Here is a 25,090-nt window from a genome sequence, read left to right on the forward strand (position 1 = left end):
CGTGTGTGGACGTGTCAGTGTAAAGATTAATATTTTGAGGTTACAGAGTCAAGGCCCTTAATGCTTACCCACGCTTACACATCCACAGGTTCAACACACAACAGACATCCTCTCACACAATCCTTTTTCTCCAAACCTGCTGAAAAGCACACTTTCCTGCCAAGCTGATTCATTCTCTGTCACTGGATGTGTGTGTAAAGTGTTGGGTAAGCAGCAGTGTGAGCACATGCGTGATGTGTTTGTGACCGTGAGCGATATAGTGTGGTGTTTCTCCTGCATGCCGTGGGTCCCACAGGCCTCCTTGTGCCTCTGGAGTCCCTCTGTGTGAAAGCCAGTGGCCTGAGGTTAACTGCCTGCACCACTCAGCTGTTTTTACGATCGGCCCTCCAAACGCTGCAAAACATCCGTGGATTTGTGTAGAGGTGCAGAGGAGATGTATAGAGGAGTTTAAGAGCCTGTCTGCCTCTCAAATTTTCCGAGTCAACGCTGTGATATACTGTCCACAGAAGGCCGCTTTAATGGGGTTTTTTTCTCTCAGCATCCCTGCAGAGATCCTTAAGGCCGGTTTTAGTGATACTATGAAATGGCCCTCCGCATCCTAATGTTTTTCTCTTCTTTCTTCCTCTCCTGTAGAGAACGATGAGACCGGTGTGATGGATTGTCTACTGGAGGCGCTGCAGTCTGGAGCTGCTTTCAGAGACTGCAGGAAAAGAGCACCCAGACCCAGAGGTGAGTCTCCTCACACTCCTCCACTCACATCCTTCATCTGTTGAATCTCTTCTCTTTCCGTTCTTCTTTCTTTCTTTCTTTCTTTGAATGTTGATCCAGAAGATTTATTTATTCCATATCTCTTTAATAGTTTTAGTCTATTTAGTCTCTTCTGTATAGTCTATTTGTTGTTTTATTAGTTAAGTAGCTATGTGATAAGTGCAGTAATGCACAGTAAGCCAAACATCATCACAAAATAAACCCCTAGTATCCCGACAAAGAGTGGAGAGATAACTGTGTGTATTCCCTTTTATATAGTAGCAGCCTAAAGCACCCAGTGGTTGAGAGTCTCTTTCTCCTGCGCAGTGAGGGGTGAGATAAGCTAGAGTGTGTCTTCTGTGTTCTTCATGTTGTGTGTCCTACCCAGCTGAGAGGCTCAGCTTTGTTGACTGCAGACAGCTACAGACAGATGATGGGTGGCATATATCAGTATAGCCTGACCAAAAAACTATTTTATTTTCCATTCAAAAGTCTGGGTTATTTTTATGTCTTTTAATATTCTGTCAAGTCTAATTTCTTCCTGTGATGACAAAGCAGAATTTTCAGCAGCCATTACTCTAGTTTTCAGTGTTATGTGATACTTTAGAAATTATTATAAGATGCTGATTTGGTGCTGAAGTAACATTTACTACTATTATCAGTGTTGAAAACAGTTGTGCTTCTTAATATTTTGGTGGAAACCATTTTTTTGCTCTCTCCAGGATTATTTGATGAATAGAAAGTTCATTTTTTTTCTAAAATTAAAGTTTCTTTACTGTTACATTTAATGCGTCCTTGCTGAATAAAAATATAAATTCCTTATATAAGTAACCTATATAATGTACTATCTAATTTATATCTTCAATCCTACAGATTCTTTAGGATTTAGGATTAAACCATTATAAACCATTGTCCTGAACAGTTAAACTTGCCTGCTGTTCTTCAGAAAAATCCTTCAAGTCCCACAAATTATTTGGTTTTCTAGCATGCGTATTTGAACCCTTTCCAACAATGACTGGATGATTTTGAGATCCATCTTTACAAGGACAACCGAGGGACTCAGTACGCGAATATTATTAAATGTTAAAATGCTCATTGATGCTCCAAAAGGAAACATGAAGAATTTTTGGGACCTAAATTTTTTGAAGAACAGTGAGCAATTTAACTGTTCAGGACAAACAAGGGACTCGTCAACATCATATATATATATATATATATACAGTATATATAAAACACAGCTGTTGACCACAGTTTTAAGGATTAAGCGTATATAAACTTTTGAACGGGTTATTTCTTTTTTCTTTTTTTTTACTATGTCAGCATATTTTATGTGAAATCTTATTCAGGTCATTACGAAATAAAGAAAAAGCTTTTTTTTATGATCCCTCTTGTTTTGGTAAAATAATGAACATTTTGCAGATTCTCCAAAGTGTATGTAAACTTTTGACCACTATAATGTAATGCAGCTGACCACCTTCCATAGAAATCAGGAGAGCCCAACAAACTGACTGGCCAAATCAGAAAGAACTGTTGAACACTTAAAGAAATCTGAACTTTTTTTTTGAAAGCATGTCACATCTTTCATTACTCTAGGAAGTAAAAATCTAATGTATGGAGACCGCAGGTGTATTTATGTGTGAGTGCAACTCTCACTCTATCTTGTCCCATGTCCTGATTTCCACAGATGAACCAACACAAGTGCTCAATCCAAGTCCACAAAGACCAGTTCTGAAAGACTGCAGCCACGGTAAAATCAAGAGTTAAAAAAAGAGAGAGAAATATAGCATTTCTCCCCACTATTTACTTTCCTTTTCTCTCTCTTCGCAATTAAATGCACTATCATTGCTCACTACCTCTAATCTATCAGCTCAGTATCCTGAATGTCTTAATGTCTTTGTTTGTCTGTGTTGCCCTGTCTGAATCATGTCACTCTTTTTATTGATTTTTCTTTCTTCTTTTTTTTTTTTACTTGCGTATAGACACTAATGGTCAATGGTAGGTCCATATAGGGCCAATTACTTATTTGAATGGCTCATAACAGTCCCTCAAGGCCTCTCCTATCAAAAGGGAACTGCTTCTTAAGCTGTTGGTCATAAACACGACAAGTATTATAATGTGATATGGGTTCACCAAACACTTCTGACTGCTTCTGATCGCAGATATTCCTTTTCCACTGAAACAATGTTGGTGTTAATGCTCGGCTTGCAAATACTGTGTGTTGGTATGTCTCCATTGCTTTGAGAGGCAAACAATGATTAAACTGTCTGTTATTTTATAAGCTGCCAACAAACAAACATTGCATCATGGCGAAATGGTGCAGCAGTGAAAATACAGATTTGGTTTAGCTAATAGATTTCTGGCCACTGATGTTTTAACAGTTCCTGGTTCAAGACCTGATATTCTGATCAGTGTGGAACCATTTATTTATTTTATTCCTTTTTTAAATTTAAATGCACAGAATGTAATGGTCTCTGGCTGTTGCAGCACCATCATCTCTACATTGTTGGTGGAAAAGGGGTAAGAAAAAATTATTCCTAAAGTTTCCATGTATGAGTGTCTTTTTTTCTCTTGTGTCCTTCTTATTGCATGAATCAGTATTTTCTGTCTGCTTGCACGTACATTGTGTTCTGTCTCATTTCAGTCAAGCGTGCTGCTTACAGCTCACAGCTCATGTCTGGTTGTGATTGGACAGTTGATGTAAGTGTCAGAGTCAGCAGGGTTATAATGTCATGCGCTCGCTTTAGCTGCCGTTACCGCCAGGTGTTAATGTGTCATACAGAAACTCGCTGTGAGTCGAAAATGCCACATTTCCAGCCAAACTGAATGGCCGGAAATAGTGGGAACGCTTTTTTTTGCTGAAAAAGCTGTTCTGCTATTGTCTGTTGACATAGCCATCTCAAAATTGCAACATGTTGTGCTCTGATGAGCCATTCCTTTTGACATTACAAGCATTAATGAAACAATCCAGTTTTTCTGTAATAAATGGGATCTGCGTTCATCAGCTGATGTGTAGTGGGAATCAGAAAAACTCGTAGCAAACTTCCATCTGTACTTGTTTTGTGTTCCTATCGTCTTAAAAAAATAAAGGTTCCAAAAGGGGGCTTTCACAGCAGTGCCATAGAAGAACCATTTTGGGTTATAAAAAAAAAAAAAAAAAAACACATTCCACTAGAAAGAACCTTTTGTGCAGTGAAAAGGTGCCATAGATGTTGAAGGTTTATGTCTGCTTCTCCTTTATGCCTGTTCCACCTCTCAGATCTTCAGTTTGCCAGTGTTACACACAGTAGTGATCATTCTATTATGCATCAGCAACATAAAGCAAACAGATGTGACTGTCTTGTCGAAGGTTAATTCATAATCATTATCGAGGCACTTAAAAAATTAAGCTGTAACCCCATTAGCAGTTATTGGTTTTAATAGGAGTCCCTGCAAGCATACAGGAATACAATTACTCCTAGATCTCCTCCCACACCCACCCATAGCACTGATAAAGTCTGCTCTCGCTCCCACTAGTGTTCTCTTATGACTTATCTGAAATTAGATTGTGTGCGGAAAAGAGAGAGTGAATAGACAGATAGAAAGATGTGTGCATATGCGCGATCCATCATAAGAAAGACTGCCGCAGCTCACATTAACTCCCCTCATATGTCTCGCAGCAAAAAGTAATGAAGGACACAGGGCATTCTGGGATATCAAGTGTGGCGCCCTCCCCTCCCGTGGTCCTCTGAGGCATTGGAAAGGCATGTGGGAGTCTGGCTAAGGGGCAGGGCACTGTTGCCCTTGTCCCTGTGTTTTATTCCAGGCTAGGCTGACTAATGGAGCCCCAGGCTTGTGTATCTTCATGTAGGCCTCTGCAGTTCAGCAAACCCCTCTGTTGGCCAGGCTAATTAGTTCTCATTTCACACCAGACTTCAGTCCCATTCATCTTCATTTCGGCTGTGCCATCTGCTTTTTAAATAAAACTCTAAAGTGTCTTGTGTTACACACACTTTGTCCTCTTGGTGCCTCCCAGCCTAAATGTAATGCTTTACATTTACTAAGGTGGGTGATGAGCTTGTCTGTCTCTGGAAAGTTCTGTCATGTAGGAGATATTGTGTTTGTGTAGGACCCTTTATTTATTTATATATTCAGACTTACAGTGAACCTGAAAACAGCCTTTGCAACGCATTTTAGATTCACATTTCTTCATATTCAAAAAAGAAAAAGAAAAAAATCTAGGGCTTGATTTTGTTAATTGAAAACTAATTGGACTAGGGATGGATGGTATATCATATCAGTTATCAGACAATATTTTGTAGCTAGATTCAAGTGATTACTGCGTTTTGAATATGGATATATTTTTCTTACAAAAATTCAACAATTCGCTGCAGGAGGCCTTTGGTAACCCCCCAAAGCCATGGGAAACACTTTTTTTTAATGGAAGCACTTTTTATTAAACTTCTCTTGGACTGATGCAGTGCAACACCCAGTGAGTGGTATCAAACATATTGCAAGATCAAAGACCATTTTTAAAATAACTCTGACTGGATTTGTCTGAAAGAAGAAAGTCATGTACACCTAGGATGACTTCAGGGTGAGTAATTTATGGCCTAATTTTCATTTTTGGGTGAACTAACCCTTTAATTTCAAGGTTAAAGGTCAATTTGATTCTCCAGAGCATCTCCACTTATCCCTTTCGTAAATCTTCTTTCTAAAATCTATCATAATTTGCTTTTATTGCTGTAACCTTTATTGAAGTAATTATCAATATTTTACAAAGGCTGCATCACCTTTAAAGTGGCCTAAAACAATGACTGTAATGCTATGTTTGGCTATTTGTTAGCATAATTTTACACATAGCCTTGGCGACCAAGGCTGAAAGTCATTTCAGAGGTAGAGCAAGTTATATTTATTATTTAAAAATTCACAAAAACATTTATGTCTTTATAATAATAAACACTGATGAATTATTCACAATAAGACCAAAAAGTGTATTTAAGTAAACAAACAGGGTCCATTTTGACTTAATGTTGACTTTAGAGCTTATTATTTACACAGAATTTGTCTGTCTCTCAAGAGTTTTGTCAAATAGGAGACATTGTGTGGCAGCCTCATTTATTTATCCAGTATAGGCAACCTTAACATCTGTGTATTGTTGAGTTGGTTCCCTTCTTTCATGGCAATTGGATATAAATCTGAATTATATATTCTGTCTCTCTCTGCAATATGTTTTTGACTGTTAGCTGATTGACAGTGTAATGAGTGCAGTGGGAAAAGACCAGTGGCTGAGCGACCAAACACATGCTGGAGTATGTCAGCCCCATCCCGGTCCCCTCTGCCACTGCACAGTGTAAATACCCCTCAGTAATTGATCTCCAGGGCTTTAGTGTTTCACACTCCAGCGGAGCAGCAAAGTGAATTAAAATCAGACACATCTGCAACAAGAGACACCGTAATTAGCCACAAAAAATAAACTGGTCAGGCTGGTGTGTGTAGCCATTAGAGCAGTGGGAAGAACATGGATATATGTGTGTGTGTCTGAGTGTAAGCCAGTCAGAATTATCAGACACAGGCTGCTGCAATGAGACTTGAGATTGCATTTTCCTGCACGGCTTTTGGGAGATTCCCTTTACGCGGACGGGCAGCAGCTTTAATAGTCTGAAATCGAGTAATCTATGGAGATTCAGGTCCCTAGACTTTTTCCGTTGGCCGTCTGTTACTCTCTTGGACTCAGAGGTGTAAATGCTGAAGTCAGAAAACACACTCATGGATCCTTACACTGCCTTTTTTGTGCACTACACACATTCAAAATGTGTACTGTGGTCAAGATTGAGGGGTAAAAGCTCTCTGACTCATTTTAGGAGCCTCTAAGGATTCTGTCGTCCCTCTCTCCCTCTTTCTGTCTCTTCATCTGAGCCTGAGGCAACACTTAAAGCCTTTAAGTATGACCTGAACCCTACATCCCTCCTAAGGATGAAGATAAAGATGCTTTATGACTTGAGTGACCAGGGTTAGAATAAGACTTTTGACAGAGAGAAAACGAGTGAATGAATTGAGGGAGCGGTCTGGCTCTAAAGGTGGCTTGGGCTTCAGAAATGATGGATTTATTTATTTTGACCACATGGAGCACTTTGAATTCACATCGAAATTGATTCAAGAAAAACAGTTGTAGCTTTTACAGGTAACACTTGCCTTGGCTTCATAGTTCAAGCATTTAATGTACCGATGAGTCAGGATAGTACGGTAAAATGTACCACAGATGTCTGGCATCTATTGAAGAGAGAATTTTCAATGTTATATTTAACCATGTTATGGACTACTTTAAAGAATATGTGGACGACTTTGAAGCAACCAGCGCAGCTTACACCAAGCGTCTGAATCATATTTAAAGAAATTTGGAGAGTATATTGTAATCGTTATTTTTAAAAAGATTAGTTATGTGATGTGAATCTCTCAATTGCGGGTAGCTATATATGAAGGACCCTTTTTTAAAATATAAGGTCACTAGATGAAGGGAGATAGCACGTCTTGCACCACTCTCCTTTATGTCAGAAAAAGCACCGATACTTTTGTCACCCTGATGCCTTAGATGCTGCTAGAAAACCCTGCTTTTTCTATGCTATTAGGTCCATGCTGTGCCTACTGATTAATATTCCACCCAACAATGATCATGTAACATGTTTCTGAATTAGAGCCTGAAATTGATTTTATAGATGGCTGGGAAAGGTCACTCTGCACTTGGTAAATTAAACCAATGAAAGGTTTGCAGTTAGAGGAGTTTGCACCACTGCTAAAGGTTTTATGAGCACGTTTGATAGACAAGATTGATTTTATGCATAATTCTGGACCCGATCTGTTAATAAGGGAAACACTCACAATGGACCTTTGAATTGTTGAAAAAGAATGCACATCTGTGGTGGTCATGTAGATATAACGCAAAGTACATATAGTTTACTATAGATACAGGATATGTGTTTTGATTTTTGTTTTTTTTAAATCTGAGTGTGATTGTTCCCGGTGCTCCCCGTAGCATTGGTCTGGTTTTATGCTCACTTGATTCTATCGAACCCTGGTGCATTTGTGGACTAATCTTAATTCAAACTCTTTTGAGAAGACAGCTGATTTCGAGCCATTCATTTGGCACTCTGATTTTGCTCACTATGCACAGTTATCCAATGTATAGTAAATCATTACCACCGTCATCATCTCTTATGTGTTTTGTTTAACTAATGATGTTGTCATTGGCTAAAATGCATGTGCAGGTTACTTTATTTCATGAACCGTGCCTTGTTCCGAACTAAACTGAGCAAAAGCAGCCATAAACTCAATCACGTTTCCATCTTTTTCTGGAACTGAGAAAAAATAGAAACCCTACCATTCCTTCATTCCTTCATTCATTCATTCATTCATTCATTCATTCATTCATTCATTCATTCATTCATTCATTCATTCATTAATGTTAGTATTTATTTATTTGCAAATAAAATTTGTAAAAACACATGGTAAAACATGGAATCTGAGTTAAGAATTCACCAGTGTCATGGTTTAAATCGAATGTAGTCTAATGATTTGGACAGTCAAACACTTATAAACGGCTTTAGTAAAAAGAATGTAAATTACAGTACACCCCTTAAAATCCAATTATACCCCCCATTATGAATCTTTCAGCACACGCACACAAAATAAATGTCTCAAATCATTTTATTTTAGGTAATATGTCTATTATGAAATCCTTTTTATAGCATCAAATGGCTTATGCTCTCAGTCAGGCTGTTCTGGAGAGCCACACTGCTGATGTGGAGAAAATTTGCTTCAGGCTAGAGGTTTAGTGATATATTCTCTCTCTCTCTTGCTCTCATTTCTGCCTCATCCCATCTCTCAGGCCTGAGAGCCTTCAGGGGAAGAGAGAAATAAAGTGTACGGGTTGAAAATGGAGATAATATACAAACTTATCCCAGTCCGTTCTGGATTTGAGGCATTCATCACCGCCCAATACAATGCGCTCGCACTTGTTCAGAGAGCCTGCAAGCTGTTGCAGCACTTGCAAAATAGATGATGTGAGATATAGTCTCAAGGCAGTTAGTAAACAGTACATACATTAAGAAATTTAAGCCCTATGAGCTCTTTTAATCATCTGCTCACTACCAGGACTCATACTGCATCCATTTAGTATCTAGCATCCCAAAAAGTCTCATTACTTTGCTATCAAACACAAGCATTGTTGCGAAAGTACATAAATTCGAAGCTCTTTTTTCACACCTCCTGATTTCTTAAATGGATTTATCAAGATGAATCAGGCCCGTGCAGCACGTACAAATGCAGGATTTTATTTAAAACCCCCATCAAAGCAGTGAAGTGCACCATAGCGCACTCATTTTTCCTTCTCTCTCATACTGATGTGACAGAACAAAAGAAGGGAGAAGGAAAAGCAATATTTAATCAGCACGTCTGAGAGCAACTTGCGTTCTTCTCTTTCTACTCTAATTGATGCCTCGTGTCATTGTTCTAAAAGTTGGACTGTCAGAACTCTTGATTTATCTGTGTTTTAGAGCCATACATCATCTGCACCTCACATACGGGGCCTCTGCGTTTCATTAGAGTGAAAGATTAATTCAAAAAAGAGTCTGTTCAGGAACATTGACTGAACACACGCACCGCTCCTCTTCCGCTACTTTTCGCGTGGCAAAATATACAGTGTTTTGGCATCTCACAAATAGCGAAAATGTCATACAGAGCGAGATCAAATCTCATCCCATTTAACTCCTCTGGGCTGGACAAACACAGCGTGTCCTCTGTCAGCTCTCTCTCTCTTTCTCTCAACCCCCATCCATCTCTCCAGGGCTGTTGTGCTGCTTTCTGAACACTAGCTGCATCTCTCAGCACTTCCTGTAAATCAAAGCCGTTCTCTCCTCACCAGGCTCGTACGGCACGTCTCTGTAAAGTGAGTTTGTACGCACCTTGCTGGCTGAAGATTTGTGTGTGTTTGTGAAGGAGAGTTTGCGAGCGAAGAAAAAGTTTCTCAAACAAAAGAGGAGGGTATATGGAAACTAGCAATATGAAAGAGTGGACTGATGAATAATGGTGTTTAAATTCAATAATGGCTAATATGGCATTGAGTGCTGGGTAAACTTACAAATTATAATGCGTTACTGCTTTCAGATTACATAAGGATTACATAAACTGTAGGCCGTTTTATTTTTGGCAATGTATTTTAGGCAATGTATTCTGACGACTTTTTAGATTACTTTTAGATTACTTGTTTTAAACATACCATTACCATTAAACGTATCTTGAAAATATATGCAATCAATATATTCAATAAGCTAATTTTTGTGAATATAGTCAAAGCTAATTAGTATGACACACAGTAAGATTTTTAGAAAGGAAAATTTTAAAGAAGAAATAGAAGAATTAGGGAGAATAAATTATGAATAATTTACTGCCTTTGCTAAATAATATATAATCATGTCATCCATAAAAAGTTAACTGTAGTCTGATTATGAGTATTTTAATATGTAATATACCCTAATTACAAGTATTTAATTTTTGGAATCTGATTACGTAATCCAAATGACATGTAATCATTTGATTGCATATTAAAACATTAGAGTCATGAACTCATTGGTGTATTTATTTGCAGAGTTGCATTTCAGGTGATTCATTAAAAACACAAATAGCACAGTAATTGCACTTTTAATGTTGCTGTGTTTATATGATATTGACTTGCTGCATATAGCCACGCTTTTATGAGTATTTATGACTAATTCATTTAATTTTGGAGCGTATCAGATAATGCCTGTTTTCAAGCATGTGGAAAACACAGCTCGATTACATCTTCACATAAGAGGGATTAGTAACAGTTCGGTCTATTTTTAAAACAAGTGGAGCATACAACAATGTCTTTGTAGAAGGATGTCTGTACATGTGTGTAAAATGTGGTGATCATTTCTGTAGGGAGTCAGATTCGCTCTTTGTAGTAGACGAGCTAGCTTGTTCCATTTTAGCTGGTTGTGATCATTTGCTCACCATTAATTCATTCCAAACCATTATGACTTTGCTTTCTTCATCATTGCTCCTTTTCCATACAATGAAGGCGTGGGGGCAAGTGATCTGAAGCACCTCTAAAAGCACCATCAAATTCTAGACTACTTGTTTAATATATTCTGAAGTGTGAAAAGACTTACAAATATTGTCAGTGAATGGTGATTAAGGTTATGCTCTATTCTTAAAGCAGTGCTAATATATGACTTCATATATGTTTAATTTTGTTCATTTATTGTCCTTTTTGACTACTTACATGGTGCTTTTTCTTGTACCTCATAGAGTTTGAGCTTCATTATAGATCTGTCACACAACCCTATACACACAGTCCATTTTATTGTATGGAAAAGTGCCGCTTGGACATTTTGCAAACTCTCTCTTTTTGTGTTATGGGTTTGGAACAATACGAGGATGAGTAAATCATTTTTGGGTGAACTTTTGACCATTTGACCATTGGAGCATGCACTCTCTTTACCTCAGATTATTCCTCATGACAAACAGCTGAAACTATTGGTAGCAGGTGGTGCTGGAGCGCAAAGAGAGAGAGAGAGAGAGAGAGAGAAGGAAAGAGCCCCTAATCAGCCCACTGACAGAGGGCAGACTGAGCTGTGGGTAGCTGGCTAATCTCTGATTACTCTCCTATCCTCCATACAAACCTTACAATGACTCCGCGTGTAATGCTGTAATGCAGGATGCACTGATAGGCCCTCCGCTGGAGCCTCACGCTCCAACCGGGAAAGATGGATAGTGAGGACGGTACAGATGTAGATAAGAAGAAGAGATGGACATGGAGAATACTTGTTGAGGAAGGGGTGGTGACTGCATCAGTTAGTGGGGGATGATGCTCAGACTGGTCAGTGGAGGAAAATGACTCCAATAGAGAAGGGAGTAGAGAGATTAGTCTAAAGAAAGGTGTATGTAGTACTAGTAGTGAGGATGGAGTGGTGTTTTTATTGTTACCTTAAACTATTTAGGTAAAACATTTTAGATATTTCCATAGTGGAAACTTGTTAATAGAAATAATATAAAATCTAAGTATTAAATAATAAAACTTGAGCTTAAAATGTGTTAAAAACACTGTGGCTGCAATTATCCTGTACTGTATTTTTGGAACTTAAGTTTGTTAGGGGTCACAGTGGTACCTCTGCAAATGATAAACTGATAAGCACTGCCATTTCTGCCGTGTATGATAAGCATTAAACAGCAAACATACCAATTGTAGAACATATCAGTACTACTCATTTGAATTGTGCAACTTTTTCCAAAAGGCAGTGCAACGTGAGCTTAAAGCAAATGTGTTTTCCTAGTGAGAAGCCTTCGAGATCACTGATACAGACCACAAATGTTTCTGTGATTTAAATTAGTTCAACAGAATGAAATAGCACAGATGTTCTCAAAAGCACTGACATGAAAACCATTAAGCACAATGAACCAGTAAGAAGGCTTTTTAATCCACAAATCGCCAATACTTACCATGGAGTTACTATAGTAGCACTAATTGTAACGTTGTGGCAGAAATGTGGGATTCTTATTGAATTTTATAATGATTATTAGTATTAAATGTGTTAAAGGAGTAACAGAATATAATTACAGGTTGGTTTTGTTTGTTTTAAATTATTAAGCTGTCACAATTTTTGTGCATTTGTATTTATACTTTAACAAAACCATGATAAGTAGCCAAAAAGTAATCAAAAGTAATCAGTTACATTGCTTTAATAAAGTAATTGAAAAAGTTACACTACTATTACATTTTAAATAGGGTAACTTGTTATCTGTAACCTATTACATTTCCAAAGTAACCTTCCCAACACTGCTTATGAGAAAAACTATCATCATATTATATACAAACAAAAACTTAATGGTCTTCCCATTACTTCTAATACAATTATTATTAAAACATAATATATTTTTATTAACATAATTTTTATATAATAAAATCAATTATTTAGAGATGCTTTTGATTATTAAAATGTCATGAAACGATTCAAATGGAATCTAGAAAACTAATGGAAAACAGAATTTGGTAAAAATAAAACTGAATTTGGGGGGATGTTAGTCTGGAGGCCTGAATGGAGAAAAGAATAGACAAGTTTGGATAGGTATATTGTGATATATACAAGAGGATGCATGTAGATATGAGAGCTCCATTTGGTGATACATGGTGGACAACACTACCTTGTCAGAGCTCCGTCTCTCTCTCTCTTTCACATCACTGTTATTACTTTGAACAGATTGTACAGGATGTACAAATTTGGTGCGCAATCAAAATGCATAGACAAAAGGGAGAGAAGAAATAAAGGACCAAGGGAGAATGAATGCAGTTTTTTTTCAGTTAATTGAATTTTACACTCCCCTTATCTCACAGCAGCATGCAGACCAACCCCTCCCATAACTGCTCAACACAAGATATCTCTCTCCCTGCAATGGCGTGAGGGAGGGATGACCTGCACGTGCATATTAAACGGAACTCCACCCGCCTTATGCTCTCTAAATCACCCACCTAGATCATCCAAATGACAGATAAGTTAGGAATTATGTGTAAGATTCCAGAGAGCAGGTGCTAAAAGTATTTAAAATGGTTTCGAAGCGCGTTCAGATTTGTTTAGGTAAATCAAACCCTGATTTGATCTGCTGAAGCGGTTGGGAAGGTACTAATCACGGCCCTTGTTTAATTATCCCCCTGCTTTCACTCTCTTGCTCACTCTTTTTCTCGTTCTTCCTCGGTAACAGAAGTGATTGATCTGAGGTAGGCTATGAAGAGCGGGCGCTCCGTCTGGCGCACGTCCCACTGTAATGCTTGGGTGGTTGCCATGGCAACTGAGTGGCTGAATGAGTGGATTGGTTGCGTGAAGAGTTACATGTTGAATGCCAAACGAGGCTGTTTTGTGCCAGAGAGAGGAAGAAAAGAGGGTGTGGATCTTTGTGGATGGTTGTCGCCGTATGACCAGTGTTGGAGTGCGCCTGTTGAGTTTAAGCTCTGATAAAGCTGTTAGGTGGTAAGCGTAGTAAAAATCCTCAAGACGTTTTTATGACATAATGAAAGCTTCCTTCAGCCTGACTGGCATATCATCTTTTCCAAATCCAGACCATGACATTCCGGATCGGAAGCTTTCAGTGGATGCGTTTCTTTTACTCACACCTAGTCCCCAGCTTGACTTCTTCTTCCTCCCTTTCTATTGATCCGGTTCTGCTTCAGCAAAATTATTCTCAGGGCATCTGGTGGGTGGTTAACCCCTCTGCTCTTGGCCGTGGGGAAAATGCCCTCCCCTTCAATGGACCCCTATCCCATCGCCAACCCCTCTTCGTCGTCCCAGAGCTTAGTCCTAGTCGTGCTCCTCCAGAAGGGTTAGAATCATTAGTGCGTGCTGTGATCACCTCCCTCTAAGGTATAAATTAAGCAGCCCTGCCTCTCTGATCGGCTGCAGAAGGATCCCGTCGGGGCCACTCAGCTGCTAGACTTCATTAACATCATCTCATCCAGCATCACGTATGGGACCCTTCAAGGCAAATCTGGAGCATGACCATAACTCTCAGACTTCTTCCGCTGGAGTCACAGGTGGTTTTCACAGGTTTTATTGTCGATGTTGGAGCTCTTTCTTGTGCCAAAGACCAATTTCCTGCATAGTTCACCATGTGTCCTGAGTTTTCTCTAACTTGATATTTGGGCTGCACGATTAATCGCATGCGATTGTCATGCGTGTCTCGTTAGTAAAGCCGGTTCTGTGATTAGTGGTAAATGTCCATCACCTGCTTTCAAATGGAGCGGCACTTAATAGACAGAGCCGTAGTTCGCTGACAAGCTACGCAATATCACGTTCATAATCGCATGCGATTCATCTGCATCTTGTCAGCTCGTGCAGCCCTACTTGATATGTAAAAGAACCTTTAGCAGTGACCATGTCTGTCACACCAAAAACTCATAAGTCTGACATTTAGAAATTGGTAAATAGATTTACTAAAAAAAGACAAATCAATCTTTCAGATCTATTAAATATATTGAATATAAGTTACTAAAGCAATAACTTAAATCACTAGCTCTTTACTTAAATTTTGCTGTAATATAAATCAAGTCAACAATTAACAATTAAAAAATTGAGAAATTAATCACACAGATTCAAATGTAATTTTATATATCTATTAATATATATATATATATATATAAATATATATCTATTTGTCAATTCTGAACATTGATTGATATGCTTTTTATCTTTTTTTAATTTATTAATCAATTTCTTGATTTTTTATTATTATTGATTTATTAATTTAGCAAATTATTTTATTCAAATTCCGCACATTTTATTGAATACAGAATAATTTCAGGACAATTTCTTGACGTTAACACTAGGAGCTGCATATTCAAGTGGCAAGTGACTCAACTCCTCAACATCAGGTTATAATTACAGGGCTTGACATTCCACTGAGTTGGTCTTGAGAAATTAATAAATCAGTTTTATTTCTTGCATTTGCTTGGCTTCCCACTTTTATTCTCTCTCTGTTTCATTCAGTCAGCAACTCCATGTTTATTAGCATTACAATATATTATATGATATATTATAATCAACATTTATATCCACTTGTCTGCCATTCACAATGCTGTCAGACATGCTCTCCAAAATGAATTGGATTTATACATACATCCAACATAACATCCTTTACCAAGTGTACCTAATTGTACCTTAAATGCTGTCTGGGTAGGCAGCTCACTTTGAAAGAAAGCATTTTTCTCTCTCTCTTTATTTTTCTTTGTTTTAAAACCCCAGCCTGAAACGCAATCATGTGCTAGTTTCAGGAAAACAGCAGGTTTTACCCTTAACACGCAGTTAGTTTTCCATTCATCTAATGAAGATAAAAGGCAATTAGGTTGGTGTTCATTAACTCCCCTTTTCGTATTAAATTAGCCTTTTGTGAGGTAATGGGGTTTGTTTGAGTGTGCTAGTGCATGTGTTTTGCCATTTGCATTTTTGCATCTTAGTGTTTGTTTGGCCAGGCTAATGAATGAGAAATTGCAGAAGTGAGACAGAGAAAGCTGTGTAAAATCTGCCCCAGCCACGAGATGCCCTGAGGAAATCACACACCGTTCTGCTTAAACAGTGATATTAGAGTTGTATTTCTCATATGCCAGCAGTATCACTGCTCTTTTAGAAAAACACTCATGAATGCACTGTTGCCAGTGACAGTTTGCCACACCGCTTCTACTGAAGTACACATTTGCCATCGCTTTTATTTAATCTATACACACAGATGCATGTCTATCCGACTGTAACCCACAGCATGTATAAAGCTGCTGGGTTGCCATACCTCCATTTTTATCTATTTGCCAATTACTGATTTTGTTTAAGGTGCACACTGAATGAACAGTGAACCTAATGTAACAGAATATAATTTCTATTCATTATTCATAGATTATTTAGATGCAAGTTTCTGTGTGGGCCTGGTGATTGGTTGGCCTTGTCTGTGGATTGAATTGTAAAGAGCTCATCAAGCACCTCACGTGTGATTTGAGAACCTCCACAAAGCTGGAATCGCTATCTCTCACTCTGCACTTCTCTCATCTATTTATCCCTCATCCCATCTTCTCAGGATTATCACACCTTTAATGGCTTAAATCCGCTTTTGTTCAGGGAAGATGAGAGGATAGAGAACGAGTTGGGGGGGGGGGGCGTTCTCGCGTCTAATCCTCTGAATCCCGTAGCCACTGGCGCTGTAACGAGAGGAACGATAGTTAGAGAAGAGAGAGAGAGAGATCGAGGAATAGCATTAGAGGAAGAGAAGGACACGTGTAACCTATCCATCAAAGGGGTGCTGGATTGTCCAGACAGGAGATGAAAAGATGATTTATCAGGGCATCATGCAATTAGGCCTCTACCTACTGTGTGCCGACATTTGCATGCATTCAGGCGTGTTTGTGCACACGTTTATAATGATTGAGAGCCATTGTTTGGTGTTGAATATGTATTGATATCTTGGAAAGAGTTTGCTTAGGTAGTTATGTTTTCAGTAAATCGAATTGATTGATCGTCTGTTCACAGTCTGATGGTTATTTGTTTTGCATGTTAATATTCTTTGCCTAGCTTTTAATAAGATCTGGACATCTTTCAGAAGCACTTTTATAACAGATGTGCGCCTTCACACCGAAATCAGTTGACGCAAACCAGGACAAAATCATCCCAACCCAAAGTCTCATCTTTAAAAGATAATTACCCATCTTGAGCAGTCGGAGGAAACATGAGGCGCGTAAAAAAATAGATCAGGAAGACGGCGGCGTCTCTGATCACTCCTTTTGCAGACCTGCACGTCAAAATTATCAAACGCATAAATTCAACACCACCGTTTTCAAGTGCAAATTCCACTTTGCATGTTGACAGTTCGGATGAGTTTCACCCCTCTTGTCTTTCTCTCTGTATTTCCCGCTGCCTTTCTCCTTCACTTTTATTAGCATCCAATGTAGTACCTCTAATCCTCTTAATTCCTGTGAAAGAAACCACACAGGAGGAAAAACAACTGACATCTGTTTTTGTGGGTGTAATAGTTCCTTTAAAGATGCGAGGAGAGATTAGTAAACAACAACAACAAAACAGCTGTCGTAAACTATCTTTGAACAGTAAGGAGCACACGCTGTGGGGCGGTCAACGACAAACTGATTTAAAGATGTCAAGACAAGCAACGCAATTACAGTGCAGTTTCTTTTGGTGATGTGCACGTGTTTAAAGATGCTTATTTTAGGTCATGAGTATCTGTAGTCTTTTATCTCAGTTAGTGAAATTCAACATATTGAATCGCAAACTTCTTGTCCACAGCCTGTCTGTTGATATAAAATTGGATCTGAAATTAGAAATAATAGTATTTTTGTTTGACATAATAATAATAAGCATAATCCATTATATTATTACTGTTATACAGTCAGAGTTGCATACAGCGTCCTGACTATATTCACAATATTTCACAGCATTTTGTGCATGTATGACTAACCCAGCATCTGTGCAAACTCTGGTACAGATACAGGCTCAAGAAAGCATGTTTGTGCTTTAAGAAAGCATTCCGGAGAGCAGCAGATGTGTTTATGCAGATGTTGCTTAGCCAGGTGTGTGTGTGGCTAAAGGGGGGCAGACAGACAGGAGTGATGGATGCTGCTTGGTTTTCGGCCTGGTGCTTTCATCAGCTACACACTGTGAGTAAGCAGCTATGTGTTTGGATCATTTTTTTTGACCCCTACATCTCTCCGTCTCTCTCTCTCTCTCTCTCTCTCTCTCTCTCTCTCTCTCTCTCTCTCTCTCTCTCTCTCTCTCTCCACTCCATTGCGTTTTGTGCCTGCTGCTGCTGTTTGACACTCTTTCATGGAGCAGCTGATTAGTTCTGCATATCTGTAGGGAGGGATCTGGCCTTTACACTACAGGCTTCTCTCTTCATAGGCACTCAGCCTGTGACAGCAGAGTCAGGGAGACTAAAAGGTCACACACCGGAACGGGATCTTCACCAAAGTGCCTTAGCAAATAGCTTACCAAATGAGTTGTTGGGCTCCTGAAAAAGCGTAATGTAATTTGTCTGGCTGTCAGAGATGGTTAGGCCGTAGCGGCCTGAGAGATCTCTGCATTAGTGGGGCGATGCCAACAGGACACAAGTTTGAGCTCTGTTGTGTTTTTTTTTTAGTTTTAAAGTCTTAAAGGTTAAAAGTTAAAGTTTTAAAATTTGATGTAAATAGGAAATTTAGTAAGATAAAAAAAAAAAAACATCTGTCATCTACTCACTATCATGCTGTTCCAAACCTGTACAAAACCTGTGTGGATTTATTTTGGTGACCTCTGGCTTTCACTATAGGATAAAATGTGTAAATGTACACACACACACAATTTTCAAATATTAGGAGTAATATTTACTTTCATAGTTTTTATTAATGTTCACGATCACAAAAATACAGTGGAAAAATTTAATATTGTGAAATAGAACATTTTTTATATATTATGCATTTTTAATATACAATTTTACTTTTTTTATTTTATCTGAAATGAAAAATGGCTCCATTTTTCAAAGAACAAAGTTTTAAAAGCAGCATTTATGTGGGGAAAGAAATGGGGGAAATGTAAAATTTCAAAGACAAACATTTATGGTCTCTGGAAAAACTGATAAATTGTGCACAAAATGACATTGAATTTATATTAGTAAGTAAATAGTAGAGATGCGTGATATTAGATTTTTGCCGATATCCGATATGCTGATATTATTCAAATCATTTTGGCCGATAGACGATGCCGATACAATGCCAAGTTTCTCCTGCAAAAATGATAAACAAATTCTAATTATTGTTATTAATTAATTTTATTTTATTTTCTGGTTAGTTTTGAGCAAAAATATCAATGTTTAAAATTATTATTATTATTTTTTTTTTTTTACATCTAAACATTATTCAAATTCTTCTTTTTTGTTGCATATTTGTCTGGAACATGATTACAATGCAGTGCTTGCCTCTAATTTTGAATGGCTACAGATATTTTTGTTTAAGGCCAGTTTGCTTTTTATCAAGCAAATATCCAATAGATAAATTTGCTTTAAAAAAAAATCTGTATCAGAATCAGCTAATTTGCTAGTTAAAAAAAATAATTATGAATTAAAATTTGATTCTGAATCGGTTATGATCAGTGCATAACTACTTAAAACTCCTCAAAGACCTCAAATTGGAAGATATGGTATGTATTTTTCTATCAATTCTTCAATATGTAGATCTTGTCTTTCATACGAGGTCAGGGATCTTGGGCTCGGTCTACAGCAAAGGATCTGTAGAAAAATTCTAAAAAGTATTTTAGACCTCCTTGTATTTGAGTAATTCATAATCCATTTGAGAAAAAAAAAACATTAATAAATCTGTATTCTGTATTTAATTTACTGTATTCTTCAGACTATAAGTCGCACCTAAGTATAAGTCGCATCAGTCCAAAAATACGACATGACGAGGAAAAAAACATAAGTCGCACTGGACTATAAGTTGCATTTATTTAGAACTAAGAACCAAGAGAAAACATTACCGTCTACAGCCGCTCTATGCTGCTCAGTCTAGGCTACAGGAGCTTTGAAACAAAACACTCATGATTTTATGAAAGCTGTATTTGTTCAGAAGCTCAAGTATCTTTATGTGATTTGTTTATTTTACTTTTCATTTTAAAACAAGTAGGACTACAGCTTTCCCTCAATAAATAAAAGGCCTTACATTAGACATTAGGACCGGGGGAGGTGGGTGAATCTAATCATCATTCTGGCAAAAGTTTGTTTCAAGAGTGGCCACAATGCTGACATGATCTTATAACTATCACAGCCTGAGCACATGAGAGCTGTTCATCTTATCGGCAAGGCACATTGGCATCAAGTCTTTATCGGCCGATTCCGATAACATTCCGATAATATCATGCATCCCTAATAAATATGCTTAATTGGGACTTATTGTCGACTTTCTAGGAGGAGGAAAAGGAAACAATAGAATCATGACCCATGCAACATCTGCCAGCAAACACATCAGTGCGTTCGCCTTGTATGCATGTTTTTGAGACAAGAAAGAGGAGCAGAATGGGAGAGAAATGTAAAGTGATAACAGATGGCTCAGATGACAGGCCCCTCTATCTCTCATTTTTCCTCTCTCTGATGAAATTGTAGTTGATTTATGACAAATGTCAGTAAAAGCCTCTCTTGCTCTGTCGCTGTCAGTCAGCTAACCAAGGTAAGCAGGTTCAACCATCAATCACCTCGCATTTCCATGGAGATACATTACGCCTCCGATGGCTCTTGCCCACTTTTTTTCGCCAGGAGCCCCAGTGGTCGGTATGGAGACGCTGAGACAAACAGGAAGTGACACGGATTCTCAGAGGCAATGGGCTGTTGACAGTAGCTAAGAGAATGGGAGGGAGTGGGTGGACCGTCTGGGAATTAGGTTGAATTGTTTTTTGTTTGATAAGTGTGTGGCACAAGGTGAATGTTTGTATGTACATTAGAAACAGAGACTGCGAAAGCGTTTGGTCTTTCTGTGGGGACTCGGCCAAGCAGGTGTTTTGTGGATCAGTAATGTCATTCTGATATATTTGGCTAAACGTGGTGACAGCTCCTCAGGGAGAAACCCAGTTTGTTCCTGCCAGCTACATCAATAGCCCTGTCAGTTACACCGTCTCACAGGTTACTCTGTCATTCCTGCTCCGCTTAGATATTATTATTTTTCTGTCGGCGTTTTTTACATTCCTTCTAAAGCATCGCAGACACCTGTTCTCTGGTGGAGGTTGAGGGTGAGTTGTCCACAGTGACCCCATTGACACTGACATGATCAAAGGAACCACTGGCTGAATGTCTGTCCCTCGTTGTCATGGCAAAGGGCAAATCACTGTCCTAACCATGGCAAAGGTCAGCTGTCACTGCCAGTGTTGTTACAGTGGGAAGCAGGATTCATCAGGATGCAGACACATGAACGATTTATTGTGCCCGTCTCTACTCATCTTTCTTTCCTGTAATAGAAATAGTGCAGAAGAGTATTTCACATACAGGTATGGTATTTTATCAATATTATGGCAGCATTTTTTATTTTTTATTTTGTGTGTGTGACAACATTGACAAAATGTAATTATTAATAAATTAAAAATGAAAAAAAATGAACATGGGCTGTTGATATCAATTTTAAAGCAAGCAAATCCATAGTTTTTAGCCCATACTGTTCAAAAGTTTGGGGTCACCTTTTTCTTTTCTTTTTTTCATTAAAGAAATTAATACTTAAATAATAATTTATAAATAATAATAATACTTTAATCTTGAAGATTGTTACATTTGTCAAATATTTTTATTTAAAGTACCGTATTTTCTGGACTACACCTTTTTTCATAGTTTGGCTGGTCCTGAGACTTATAGTCAGGTGCGACTATAAAATAACATAAAATATTTTCTATTTGAATATATTTTAAACATTTTCCTGTGATGACAAAGCTGAATTTTCAGCTGCCACTACTCCAGTTTGCAGTTTTACATGATCACTTTAATCATTTATTTAGAACCAAGAACCAAGAGAAAACATTACCGTCTACAGTCGCGAGAGGGTGCTCTATCCTGCTCAGTGCTCCTGTAGCCTACCAATGAAAACAACTGAAAACTGTTAACTGAAATGTTAACTTAATTTATTTAACAAAATCCAAGACCAAGAACAGATATTGGTAATCTGGAAAGGTAAGTTATTCAGCTAACGGTACACAATAGTACACAGGACAACAGGCTGAATAGGTGCCCGGTATGTTAACATAAAACATTAACAGTTAGATACAATAGCATAAAGAACATACCCGGGAGTCTGAATAGGCTAAAATTAACATAACAAGCCAGCGAGTCCGTTGGATACAAGCTAATATACAAACAAACAAATAACATCTCAACTTTGCGATAAGAAGTATGTTGTGAATAGCGAAGACGGAAAGTATCTTGAACCTTGCTGTCTTCACTATTCACAACATACTTCTTATCGCAAAGTTGTGATGTTATTTGTGTGCTTGTATATTTGTTATTGCTGGTACAGCTGAGTGATATTGTGAGTGAACAATTAAATCTCCTATTTGTGAAAGTTTGTATTTGTCATAGGCCTGAAAGGAGACAAAGTTTCCCTAGCTGCTAATTTACGATCAGGTCACCTAAGCAAATAAGCGACCCAGACTGGAGATGGCAGTGAACTCTCATTATAACCTAATCAAAGGCAGATTAATTGGTTTCCCTTGTTGTGTTTTCCTCAGTAAAAGCCTCAAATGAAGAATGAACTGCATCCCGTAACTTAGTGTAAACATTCACTTCATTCCATGACTGCTGCACCTGCTCTTTCATTGTTCCAGTCGGTTTAAAACACATTTGATATGCCTTGCATTTGTTTCTTAATAGTTTTCAGTTTGATATTCTGTGGTGTACGTTTGTGTGACAGAGGCCCCACTGTGGTTAGCTAATGAGGGGCTTACCGTGTTTAGTGAATGGAGCATGTAGTGGGGTCAGGCCATCGTGCTTAAGACTCTGTGTGCAAGAGGGAGCTCAAATCACTCCCTTGACTCTCAGCACACATTTTTTAATTGTACAGGCTAATTTAGTGCTACCGGAAATCTCCCAGAGGAACTGCACTCGCAACACAAATACTTGCGTGAAACCAAATTATTAAGACAAAATTGTATTAATGGAAACCAGCCACTTGGTCTTTTTGTTTGCAAAGAATAGAACTCCTATTGTGTACATCACTATTATCCAGCGCAATGTACTTTCCCTTTTTTTTATTGATCCATCTATTCATACACCCATCTACATCCATCCACCTGTAAAAATCAATTTGTGTTAAATTGAACCTTTCCAAAATTTAATCTTTCCATCTCCTTTTCCATTCCTCCATTTTTTCTATAATCATATAGGGATGGAATGTACTCTAAAGGCCTGAGCGTTCTCTCTTAGTCTAAAAAAATTAATAAGCTATGTTCACTCTTGGCATCTTTTTGAAGCTGACAGTGTCTGTTTTTTACATTGTAATCCTATAGAGTGGACTGTGTTTTCAAAAAAGTCCTGAGAGCTTTTTAAACACCACTGTAGGCGTCTTTTTCTGCAGCTCAGAGCATCTTTTCAAGTTGAAAATAAGTTTATTCTTTTCGACAGCTGACCAATGACAAGCAAGTAGCAAGTTGTTTCCATAACAAGAACAACAACAAAAAAATGCAGAAGATAGCCAGTAGATAGACTTATTGTACTATTTTCGTAGCACAAGTTGTATGATATGAGCATGAAACTCTATTTAGTCTAAAATATGCCGTAAACCATGCATCTTCCAACTGGTGCTCCTGGACTGAATTGTTTGTACATAATGCATAATGCAATACATTATGTATGTATGTATGTATTATATGTGTGTTTGTGTGTGTGCGCGTGTGTGTATATGTATATATATATATTGTATATATCTGTGTGTGTGTACTGTATATACACACAACCCTCTATGGACACCTTGGCAGTTGAATTACCATTGGCTAGACATTTTTTTTGTTTATTCGCCAGACTAATATACTAAAAAAAATATATATATACGAAAATATAGCGACGGAGAGTAGTGAGTCTTTACAATAGAGTTTATGGTACGTCAAACACAGGTACGCTGTGCATCCATTGAGATGAACTGAGAAATATCACAGCTCGCTTGACGGAGAGAGAAACTCTGAAGTGCTTAGCCTCCAACTCACATACTGGTGAGTAAAATCTGAGAATTTATTAGCCATTGGCTAATATTAGACATCATTTAGTCGCCCAGAGTAAAGATTTAGTCACATATGCGAGTGATTTACTCACAAAGTAGAGGGTTGATATATATAAGACCCTCTAAGGGTGTGTTTTTTAAGGCAAGGCAAGTTTATGTATATAGCACATTTCATACACAATGGTTATTCAAAGTGCTTTACATAAAGGAAAGTAAAATAATCATGAAGAAAAATAATCACAAAAATAAAACAAGAAATTTAAAAACTTAAAAAAGGATTTAAAAATTTACTTATTTAAAATGAATTCAAAACAGTAAAAAAAAAAGAAAGATGAAAGTACAGTGAATACGTAAAATACAGTGCAATCAGTTCGGACATCGCACAGTGCTCATTCAATAAATGCACAGCTAAACAGATGGGTTTTGACTCTAGATTTAAATGTGACTAGTGTTTTAGCACATCTGATCTAGTATAGTAGGCATAGTAACTAAAATCAGACTCCCCTTGTTTTGTGTGAACCTTTGGTATTTCTAACTGACTCGATCCTAATGATCTGAGTGCTTTGTTAGGTTTATATTCAGTGAACATATCTGCAATATATTTTGGTCCTAGGTTACTATTTATACGTATATATACATTGTGTCTAAAATAACACAATATTAACATCTTAATGAACTGTTGTATAAGATGAGAATCACATTTGCACTCATGTGATATTGCACTTAGCCTACAGCTCATGTGATATTTCTTAACTATGTGATTTAAATATTAGACAAAATGTCAAACAGGGGAATTTTGCCCCATATCTTGAATTTTAGGGATATTCTCTAGGCTCCATCATGCAGTAAGTTGTTGCCCTGCCTCATATTAGTAATCAATCAACTGTATGAAATGGCAAATGATCCACATAGGTCTGGACTGGGGCGGGACGGGGCAAGTGCGTTCAATGCGTTAATAATTTTAACGCATTATTTTTCTCCATAATTAATCTAATTAACGCGTTAAATTACCAGCCCTAATTAAAACAAATATGTAAAAATACAGATCACTGTGCAAACGGGAAAATTATGTTTCAGTCGTCACAATAGCAATGACAA

The 25,090-nt window shown here is 37.8% G+C and overlaps 1 protein-coding gene across 1 annotated transcript in view; it reads left to right on the forward strand.

The window, feature by feature from the left end:
• LOC132126489 (protein diaphanous homolog 3-like) overlaps positions 1-25,090 on the forward strand; it is a 405,695-nt gene that overhangs the window by 345,417 nt on the left and 35,188 nt on the right. Inside the window, exons 25-26 of the mRNA XM_059537748.1 lie at positions 634-729; positions 2,432-2,494. Of these exons, the coding sequence (XP_059393731.1) occupies positions 634-729; positions 2,432-2,494 (159 nt within the window). The remainder of the gene's footprint in view (positions 1-633; positions 730-2,431; positions 2,495-25,090) is intronic.

Source organism: Carassius carassius, chromosome 44 (assembly GCF_963082965.1).
Source record: "Carassius carassius chromosome 44, fCarCar2.1, whole genome shotgun sequence".
Taxonomy (NCBI): Eukaryota; Metazoa; Chordata; class Actinopteri; order Cypriniformes; family Cyprinidae; genus Carassius; species Carassius carassius.